General features: G+C 35.7%; 2 protein-coding genes across 3 annotated transcripts; both read right to left on the bottom strand.

Moving 5' to 3' along the window:
- Nucleotides 1–65: 65 nt before the first annotated feature.
- LOC114524676 (adenosine receptor A3-like) lies at nt 66–935 on the bottom strand. The gene has a single exon (XM_028545826.1). The coding sequence runs from the start codon at nt 933–935 to the stop codon at nt 66–68; it is 870 nt and encodes a 289-aa protein (XP_028401627.1).
- A 5665-nt stretch (nt 936–6600) lies between these two features.
- On the bottom strand, nt 6601–10041 carry LOC114524505 (mitochondrial fission 1 protein-like). 2 transcript variants are annotated; one of them, XM_028545603.1, is made up of 6 exons: nt 9958–10041; nt 8539–8671; nt 8306–8376; nt 8066–8171; nt 7312–7425; nt 6892–6983 (listed from the first exon to the last, which is right to left on the bottom strand). In XM_028545603.1, the coding sequence occupies exons 1-5, from the start codon at nt 9988–9990 to the stop codon at nt 7313–7315; spliced, it is 456 nt and encodes a 151-aa protein (XP_028401404.1). In that variant the 5' UTR covers nt 9991–10041; the 3' UTR covers nt 6892–6983; nt 7312. The 2 variants fall into 2 exon arrangements, with proteins under 2 accessions (XP_028401405.1, XP_028401404.1); XM_028545604.1 differs by lacking the exon at nt 7312–7425 and having other exon boundaries at nt 6601–6983.
- Nucleotides 10042–10943: the final 902 nt, after the last annotated feature.

Below are 10943 nucleotides of genomic sequence, written 5' to 3'. Positions count from 1 at the left end.
TCACCGCCCAACACGCGCCCAATTGATAATCTTGTCACTGACGTTTTTGAGAATTTTCAAGCAGATTATTCGCCAACTGTGCATCCAATTTTATGGCCATGAGATGATCTTTTTATCTGGATTTCTTGATTGACATCCATCTCGTTTACAGCTTTATTTACTCTTCCTTTGCCTTGCATTTCAATATCGTTCCTGCGATTTTCAGAAGGCTGATAAAAGCTAAGTTTCTTTACTAACCCCAAAAAAATATTTTTGTAGTCCTCGCGAAATTGTGAACAATATATTCCATACAGAAAGGGGTTCACGGATATGTTGACAAAAGCAAGAATTATTAAACAGAAATGAAATAAACTGTTTGGGTCAACGTAGCCAAATTTACTCAACAAAAAGCTGATTCGGCTTGGTAGCCAACCCAGTATTAAAACACATGATGTTGTTAATGCCATAGCGGTAACTTTCTTGACGGGATGGTTCTGGTGTCCAACTACAAATCTAAGTCTGTTTAAGGTATAAATAATATGTGAATAGAGTATAATCATCGTTGCAAAAGGGACAATTGATTGCACTGTGAAATCCAGCCATGGTAATTGATCGTTTCCGACCTTTAATGGTTTCCATTTGCATTGTTCGGTTTCATTATCATATTTCACGCGAAATAAAGTTGAAACATTTACAAGGATTCCTATCAACCAAACCCCAACGACCGCCTTTCTTGCTTGTTTAGCTTGAAGTGTTAAGTAAAAATGAGGTCTGTTTACTGCTAACCATCGTTCAACAGTTAATGCCAAACAGGTGTAGATAGATACATAACCCAGCGTGAATGGTAACCATGCTGACCATATGACCAAACAATAAGCAGTTCTGGCACCAATACCAGGTGGAGGAGATGGTAAATAAAGGTAACGACTGAATACCAAAGATATTGCTGTGATCATATCAGTAATAGCCAGATTACATATAAAGACGTTGTATGAATAGTTTAAATACTGTGGTCTTGTGAGGTAAATGTATAGTACCAAACTATTTCCGATTATTGAAATAATGACAATCAGTGAGTAAATAAGAAAGGTGTACCACGTGTTGCCATCAAATTCCATGTCTGATTTTCAACTATAAAACAAACCATTGTACGAATTCATGTGGTTAAAATAATTTTTGGAACATTTTTAAGGAAAAACACATATTTATGGTCATTATGGTGATTATATGATCAGAAGTCAGAATTTTGCAATTCAGTAGATTGGTGACTTTGGTGTGAAACGTAAAACTAGTAAAACTAAAAGACTAAAAAAATCGCTGTTGCTCCTTGCACATTTAGAAAACGTTACCGTCTTACAGAAGCATGTTTTCATGCTGTTCGTCAGTGACTTGTCCATCGATTTCAAAAATATATAACTTAATGAAATATCTGCCCCTCTTTTCTTCAAATATGTTTGATTTGTACAGAAAAACAATGTATTTGTTTAGTTGAAACAGCACATGTATTCGTCATGCGAAATTGAAGAGAACTTTTTTTTATGACACCATTAATCGAAGTATATTTTGGTTAATGCTTTGGTTTTTTCAATGGTTTTTGATGATTTAGATCAAAACCAGCAAATAAGCTGGTAGGTGCAACAGTACTTTGATCAGTTCGGGGTTTGTTGAGCATGATCCAGTGTAGCTACTTTTCATTGACTGCACAGCCGAAGGCAATATCTGCATTATAACTTCCGGAAACACTAGAAATGACCTAATTGCTACAATAACATTAATCGAAAGTTGTTCCTCATAAAATGCGAGATGGTTCTTTAGTGAATGTTCTTTCACCACGAGCCATCACGAGTCTTCTATAAAATCCAACGAAATTGCATAAACAACGGAAATATTTAATCCTGCTTTGTGGACGAGTTCTTTCATCTCAAATAGCCACCAACCTCTCGTATAGCAGTTGCCGTGGGTTTTTTCTTGCCGATCTTTAATGAATTTTGCCCTAATTTACCATGGGGTAGGCTAAGTAAATTTGTTCTGTTTTTGTATCTTAGCTAGATGATGATCAGTATGAGGCGTATATATATTACTTTTGAACCAGTGGATTCATGATAACAAAGGTGAATTTAATGACACTAACATGCTTCTTGATGGACTAATTGATCCACTCACTGACAGAGAGGATTTAAACCAAGTTTTACTGACTTCCAACTTGTTTCAAGGCCCCTATTCAATTAAAACGTGGTAATAACGAATAATTTTGTAATAATAAACGTAATTCCAAACAAGATTTTGAAATATGGTGGTGCCAAATTTATCTCCGATTAGTCATCAAACCAAGCCTGAACTGACCATGTAATCAGCCCAGATACCTCGTCATCTGCATGAAATTGTTAAAAAGAAATAAATTGACCTATCCAGTTATAAATGTGCATGGCGAACAACTAAAAAGTAATGCAACAATTTGAATTTGATTTCTTTATTCGAGGCTTCTATATTAGTTTCTAAGCACTGCTGTGTCATTTGTATCAGATAAATCAACTTGACTCCAGAAAGATTAAATTGAAGTAATTTTAAATGATATTACGGCACTTTAAGTGTAAATATTTATATATATATATATAGCTACATCACAAAAAAATCATTCAAATTTATCTTATGCAGTTGAACGGGTTGTATAGCTGACAATGAAGCTTGACAGATGGAAATACAGCACTGCAGAGTCAGTTTAGTTTTTATTATTCGACGAAGTAATTCGACTGAAAGAATGATTCCGTGCTAAAGTATACGTCGAAAGGCATTGTGTTTCCAAATATAGAGCCTTATTAAGGTATATAATGCTGTATAAAAATATTTCTTTGTTTCTTTGCTATTCACACTATTCACACTGTACAATTAAGCCTAAGGCTTAATTCAATTGCATTTATCACAACATGTTTAGCAACCATTTCACAAAAACAACAATATTTTCGTTTCATGCAGAATGAAGGACTTATGAAGTAACTCTTCTTAAATCTTTTCTTTGTTCATGTGCTGAAGATGGAGCAATCCGACCGTTTTCTAATTTGCGTTTCTTATTATCAAAGTTTCGAAGGTCTGTTTACACAAATGGTGCCTATTGGGAGACATGCATCCCTAATAATTTTCAGCGCTGTCACCTCTCTTTTCAAAATGACGATGTTTTTATTAGGTTGTGCATGTGAAAAAATTCAAAATGATGGGAAAACACACCGTAGCTACATGGTAAAGGTCAGCAAATATAGGTTTTTTTATATAGTTTTATGGAATAAGGTCATATTTTTCCTTTTCTTTCTAATATGGCTTCGACAATATAGAGCAGCTCATCATGCTCCAATAATTTAACGTTTTATACAATATTTATATTAGTATTTACGAAAGTATAAATCATTATATATGTCTTACCATTCATTTGTAGTAAACGTCTCTTTGACACTGCCCGAATGGTTTTTATATAGTCCTCTTCAAATCAAGGTTTCTGTCAATTTAAAATGTAATTTTTTGGGATATATCTAATATCTTGGTGTCTTAATCATCGATCACATTGTAAATACACGACCTCCCATAACCGGCCACTTGTGATGTCTCTTGTGTTTCCATGGTTTTATTAAGAGCCTGTAGGTTGCTCATTTTGGTGAATCAAAAATGTCACATGCAGTGTTTTTAGTGTTATATTAATAGTATAGTAATCAATCTTCATAAAATTGTCGAGCCGTTATTGAAACAATATACTAATGAGGATAGATCGTTGAATTTGTATGAAAGAACTGTTGTACACTAAATTTCGGTATAAGTGTCGATAGGATTTGTGGCTTCGTCTTGTAATTAATGCCATGTACTGCTTGTAAATGGCATAGCCAATGATTTACGCGTATACTTATTAAATACGGTAACCCACGCTTGCTCATAAACATACAAAAGTAAGATAGGGCATGCATTTTCTTTGGATAACAGCCAATAAACAATAGGAAATATTTTCTAGCCTTGGATGGTAGCTTAGGAACACACAAATCTCACCATCGTGTGGCAAGGGTATAAAACTCAATGACGTGCTTAAGTACGATTTATAATTTTCCTATTTTTCTAGATACAAGTAAACTAGAATTATTTAAACTTTAGATCTTTGCTCAAGGAGTAGCCATGGAAAATGTATCTTAGGCATTAACCTTTCAGGCCCCCTTGTGCCCCCCCCCCTCCTCCCTCCCAAAGTACCGGAAACCATGCTAAAGACAGAGTTTTTAAAAAGTCTTCCGATCTTCCACCAGGATAATGAATTATGACCTCTATGAATGACGACTCTCCCTAAAATTGTGTGATTCTCTCGATGGTTTTTTTAAATTCATTTAATGCATCCTAAAGAAAGCTAGAAAAATTTTTCTTCGTAATTTAGGTATATCCGATAACGCCCCTTGTAACGCACCTAACTTGGGTGGCTATGATTTGGTGGATCGAATTAGTTTTTGTTTATTATTTATTTTGACTGTTCAATGAGGTCCTTGACCTTACATTAAATCTTCCTCGAATATAGTGAAACTTCCTCCGGTGGTGCCCACCTTTTTTGTTCTCTACCCACATGTTATAAAAATACAGAAATGTTATTGGATAAGACCTCCTCCAGACTATCCTTCAACTCCCTGACCCCAGTTAAGTTACTATTTTTCAGTTCTTGGATGATTCTTTAAAATTCTTTGATCATTTCAGTGTATCTTTTAACTCAATTAAGCGTGCCTAACAGTTGAAACGAGAGGACATGCTTGCCAGTGTATGATAAATATAAGTAGAAAATATCGAACAAAAACTACATGGTACAACCCCAAGAACTTACGTAGTTACCATGAACGCCGGAACAGCAGGGGCAGCTGCCCCCTTTGCCTTTTACCAGCAGGGGCAAAGGAGGCAAAAATGCCCTTTCATTTTAAGGGATTACATTCTATATCGCAAGTAAAAGTGAAACTCGAGCCTCAGGTGATGATCTGGTATAAAAATCCCAGACAACGAAATCATCTTAGAAAGAGAAGCCACGCTCAACAGACGATGTTTTGCAAACGTTCTTTAGTATATACGCTGCTACAGAAGTGCCCTTTTACAGAAATCTGCCCCCTCCTCTTTGCCCTCACATCGTTCCGGCGTCTCTGGTTGTTTAAATTTAAATATCACCTTCATCATCTTGTCAAGATCTCTTTTCAAGCTCATCTTTTCTACTCATTCTTTGCACTTTCAAGTTTCAAGCGGTACCATGCAGTAGCTCTAGTCTTGCAAGATTATTTTAAAATATCTAATTCGACTGCATAAAGATGCATGAAGCATCAAGACGACCGTTGTCGAAGCTTAGTTGGATAAGGTTTTAAGGTTTTTGATTGGTTCTCGAACAATGGTGAAAGATGGTCATTTTGCATGCATATAGTTTTGACCAACTCTGCCACTTATATAAAGTTAACCTTTTTGAGAGGAAATTAACGAAAGGCGTGGAACTTATCATACATGTATGGATCTTTGTTTATATGGCAATCAGTCTGGTCGCCCGCATGTGGTCTGCATAATTCCGGAAGAATAAAAGGTTCTTAACGTATCATAAGTAGGCAACGATACCTTCTCTTTTTATTTGGCTGCTTGGAACAACATCCATACTTTATATCTTTCCTGCGTGTCTGGATTCCTCTACTCAATGCCGAACTAACCCGATAAACCTTTCCATGATTATGATTGCGACTGGCTATCGTGACACCACATTCCTGAGTCTTCCTGTTTTCCCATGTTTTGCTTAATCGTGCTATTTTAAAGATCATAAAGAATGTTGATTGAAAACTTTAATGCATGTCTTTGTAAGTGCAGGAAAGCCAATATTCCAATGATACCCATGCGGCGAAAGTCTCCGGTCGAGAAGCTAAGAAACACTGAAAATGTTTCATTTCATGGTCATGACAATACACAGATATAAACAAATTAATTTGAACTATACTAAAGTCGCTAAAGCGTGCGTTTGGCTCTGGCCTGGATGAATACTATATATACTCTTGTATTCGAAATATGTTGAAAAAAGTCAATTTGCATGACATAACTCTTAAAATATTTTTGCTTCGTGAAGAGTTTTGTTTTTCATCTACTCCTTTGCATGCCTTGAACAGGAATGTTTTCGTACACAGTGAAAGATCTTTGCGTGTGTGATGGAAAACACCAATTATATAATATAATATTGTAATACCGATTACCGACTGTGCATTAAAGACGTTTTTGTTGCATTGATATTGCTAAGTTTTTATATCTAATATTTTTTATGTTTGAATGTTTAACTTCTATAAGGAAGAGAGGAAAAAATCATGGACTCCTTGAATGATTAGATTTAAACCATTTATTCCCACTTGGTTTTTTAAAGTAATCGTTAGTAGAGGGCAGGAACAGAATGGCCCAAACTATTTATTGGTAATTTAAATGCGGGAGACCTTTTCTTTCCCTACAAAAGTTTCTGTATTTTTGAGTCTGACTCCATATCGTGGATTTTGGAGGATATCATGCTGACGAATCCATCACGACGAAGTGAAGTTGGTTGAGAGAGCATCATTACTTTAATATGAACTGAGCTAATTCAATTTATTGAAAATATTTTGAACAAGATTAACATGAAAAACGCGAACATTTTCCGTTGACGAAGCCTGATTGGCTGCTTTTGGTTAGTATTAATGATGAAAAAAAACTATGGTTAAGAAAAGAACCACAAATTTGGTCAGTTTTTTTATACACTCTTTAGTGTAAACACATAGAAGATATTTACAAAAGACATGTATTCCATTGATCATCTATGTATACTCTTTGATTAGACATTCGACAACGAACGTCTAATTGATATTAATTAGCATCAATTAAGGTACTCTACAAATTACTGGATATTTATGCTCCCATTTATACAATTATTCATTTTCGTTTGACAAACATCATTGCCAAAGCACCAACAGCAGCCACTGTCGCTCCTCCAACCAGAATAGCACCGATTGCACCGTCTGGATAAAAACAAACATGCACATTTAACTATTACAACATAACTAGCATATCCGTGAGGTATTATATATAGGTCAGTAGTTAAGGCGTAAAATTAGTATTCCACAGCTTAATGCATAATATATTTATTACTACGAAAAAACACCATGTTTGGACCATATGTTATAGAAATTAAAAGAAAGTAAAAAACGGTTTAAAAATGGTTTAAATCGTTTAAAAGGTAAAAAACAGTTGGTAAAAATGTTGGTCGAAATGTAGGATTTTATTGATTTTGAGTATGAGCTGTGATATCTTTTGAAATGTGAAATATGTCTTGTGTAGCATCATCACCTTATTTCTTTTTGGCAAATATTCCAACAAGCGCAGCGGCACCAGCAATAGCTAACATAGTTCCACCAACAACCACCATACCTGCCCCTGCAATAGCTGCTCCTAGAACACCATCTGCACGTGAAAAACATAGAAACAAAGCAATTTGCCACCGTTCTTTTTCTGGCTTAGGGAATCGATGCATAATAAGAGTACAGTGCTCAAGACGTGAGCGACAAACATCCGTATACGTCACCAAACGTGTACGAATTGATAGGCCAGTTTCAGTGATACGAATAAATTATTTCATTACTTTCCGAACTGCAAGTGCTGTATATCTCTGCCCGGCGTCAAATGTTATGGTAAAAACATAATGTTGTTATCACTTAAATTGTTAATAAGAAAATGGTAAAGGGCAAAATGATGCTGCACAAGACATGTTTTTTCATTCAAGTTCCGGCATAAATTGAAAATTGAAATAGTTAATCCCGGATTTATTCAAAGGCAAAGGTCATCGATTTCAATACATGGGGCTTTGAGGTTACTATATGACATACTCATATACTGTACCGGTAGTCTTTAAAGGATGTACCCATTCTAACCCAACCCTAACCCAACTATAAGTTCCATAATATTTGTAGAATTTGTTCTTTGTATGATCTCATCTTATCTCATCTTTCACTAAGATTCCATAACTTACAGCAAGCTTACTTCAACCGAATTATGAAAGAGTAGGGTAATCACTACTCAAACGCGATACATCCTCATTTCTCACCTCTTTTCATTTTTTGTTCAATCTTTTCTTTTAGTTCCTTCGCTTGTTTGTTATTTGGTTCTATATCCAAAACTCTGTTAATATATTTTAATGCTATTTGGTATTCCTACAAAGCAAGATATGAACAATTATTGTACAATAAAGTATACATAGGACTGCATGCATGCAATGCCAATAGTATTCAATTTCATAAAAGTCTTCGAAAAAATGAGTAATTTGCTGGTGATTCGCATGTATTACCGAAAGTTTGTAGTTTGCTTCAGCCAAAAAATACACATAATCTCTTTGGTCTATACCATGTGTACATAAATCTACAAATAGAAAAAATGATGTGTGGACAAGTGCACCAGTTCACAGGAAATTTTAATGAAAAATACATGGAAGTTGTTCAATGAATTACACTTTATTTCCCGTTAACAGAAGCGTCAGTGAACTGGAAAGTGGAAATTGTCTTCATTGTATCTACAAATTACCTTGCAACAAATGAGCGCCCTTTTTTATGTCATTTGTATTTGGGCTTTGTATTAGAGTCCAAGCGTAATTAAACTGTGTGTCTCTCGCAACATGTCCAGATTCTTGTTCCGTTTTATACTTTTTCTCAAATCTCTAAACATTAAATGAAAATGAAAGGTGATGTTCTTCTTGTTTTCGGGTGATGCATTTTGACGTATTTTGACAAAGCTGTAGCGCCTGGTTTAGGTAGCACTAATGTGTGTTCCTGATGTGTAATTGTCTCGGATATAAAAAGTGGATTTAACGCGATGATGTAGGACGAGGGGATCGGAAAGATGGCCATTTTTTGTAACAATCCTGGATGGGTAGGTACGAGGTTGACCGTAGGTTTTTTTTTGCTGGGTACACAAGGGTCTACACAAGTGGATGATTAACAGGGGGGTGAGTAACAGTGGTGTATGTCATTGGCTGGTGGCCAACACCACAGTATACGAAACAGCCATGGAAGGTGGCAACCCAAATGCAAACATGGCTTATTATTGAGTAATGGTTGATCACCCAAATTCATTACAGAATGAACAAATCATCACTAATTCACCACTATTTTTTTCTAAGGTTTCCAGGCTTGCTCTCTACACAGATCTCGCCCAGTCTATATCCAGTACATCCCCAGGCAGTACATGTTTTGCAGTTAATTATGAATCAGATTTTTTCAAAATATACATTTAACAAAATGTGAGTGTACTATCTATTCAAACATGGCTGCAAGTTCCATCTGAACAGATCTAGTTTCTAGATTATGTACATAACAAAGAAAAAACCACCTTAGGTAGCTGGTACAGTTTTCAGAACCTACCTTGCTTCACTTGATAGGTTCAAAGAACTATCTTCCACCTGGATTGTGTCAAATCCCAAACCCACCTTCCTATAAGTATGTTTCTGATAGATATGCAACTATTTCTGTTGTTTCATTTTTGTGGTAATAGCTTTTCATGTAAACTCTACGCCAAACATACACTGTCACAAATGAGCTCCCTGACTACATAAATTGGAGACTTCAACTATATTGTGAATTTCAACACAAATTTAGGCATAAAATTCTTTCCCTTTTTTATTTTCATTTGATAACTGTGATGTCACCAAAAAAGTTACCAATAATAAATAATCACTTATAAAATTCTTAATCTCTTGCCAGCTACTGGACTAATTGGAGTAAATCTTAAGCAAGTTGCAAGTTTTGTTGGGCTTTGAAAAGAAAACTATATAGTTAATTAAACGATATTATAAACTATTTGGTCTATCTATTCCTAACATAATAAAATACCCAAATACAAAAACTTCCACAGAGGTTCCGTCAAACTCACATTCTGTTACAATAAACATAATTTACCCAAAAGATCTAAGTAAGAGAATAATTAAACTTTGTATCGTATCTTTACCTCCAAATCTTCTCGATTGAATTCTGGCTCCATGACTCATTAAAAGTCTAAAAACTTGAGTTTGCAACTTTTACTTTGTGCTGTGTTTGTAAACACAACATGAGCCTGCATTCTCTACCAATGAAAAACTTCATATATCACCAAGATAAATAAATACAATGCAATGTTGGTTCGTAAGGTTACGTCTTGTATCATGGTTTCATGTGCAAACCTGTTGGAAAACACACTTGCAATTTTTATTCCTTTTGAGTTTTGATAAATGAAAACGAGAGAAATACCCGAATTGACAGTGTAAAAGGGGATTTCTATTCGGCGTGACCAGGGCGCTGTAAAACACCCTGTGTGTTTTACAGCGCCCTGGCGTGACCTATAGCTATGTCGCGCGTTTCTATAGCTATGTCCGCGCGATTGCTTTTTAATGAGCTCATATAATGAAATTTGTTCAGTTTTACTGTTTGCAATCCTAAGGAAAGCAGTAAAAATCAATCGCGTGACATTTTGCAATGAATGGAAATCCCTCATTTGAAATGTCTAACTTAAGGCGTGGTGTTTGAGTTTCCTCTTCGTGTTCTAAAACTCTCAAATACACCCATGGTCGAATTGGCCGGAAAATGGCGAATACGACCATGGTCGAATTGGCCGGAAAATGGCGTTTTCGACCATGGTCAAGTCCGCCAGAAAATGGCGTATTCGACCGTGGTCGAGTCCGCGCGTAATTCACAAATAAATTTTACGTGACGTCATAATCATTGGCATTGAAATTGAGATAGGATTTGCGATAAACATTTACCCAGACTACTACGCTCAGCTTTCGGCAACGAGACGGTGGAGTACGACATACATAATCTTACATGAAAAAGCCTAATGTCATGGGCAATAAATTTTCTGTGGGCAAGTACGTCATCTATTGTGGTTTTCCAGCTCAGCGCCGACGATTTAAAGAAAATGAGGAAGAAATGAAACGTCAACAGGAAGCTAAAGAGGCA

The sequence above is a fragment of the Dendronephthya gigantea genome, unplaced genomic scaffold (assembly GCF_004324835.1).
Source record: "Dendronephthya gigantea isolate DGI-Jeju-01 unplaced genomic scaffold, DenGig_1.0 000031F, whole genome shotgun sequence".
Lineage (NCBI taxonomy): Eukaryota > Metazoa > Cnidaria > Anthozoa > Malacalcyonacea > Nephtheidae > Dendronephthya > Dendronephthya gigantea.
This window is presented reverse-complemented; position numbering and strand designations above follow the sequence as displayed.

What these genes read in the sequence shown, in the direction of transcription:
- LOC114524676 (XM_028545826.1), bottom strand. Translation starts at nt 935, where the DNA reads ATGATCACAGCAATATCTTTGGTATTCAGTCGTTACCTTTATTTACCA.
- LOC114524505 (XM_028545603.1), bottom strand. Translation starts at nt 9,990, where the DNA reads ATGGAGCCAGAATTCAATCGAGAAGATTTGGAG. An exon ending in TCAATCGAGAAGATTTGGAG is followed by an intron (nt 8,672 to 9,957) that starts GTAAAGATACGA and finishes TTTAATGTTTAG; the next exon opens with AGATTTGAGAAAAAGTATAA. An exon ending in AAGCAAACTACAAACTTTCG is followed by an intron (nt 8,172 to 8,305) that starts GTAATACATGCG and finishes CTTGCTTTGTAG; the next exon opens with GAATACCAAATAGCATTAAA.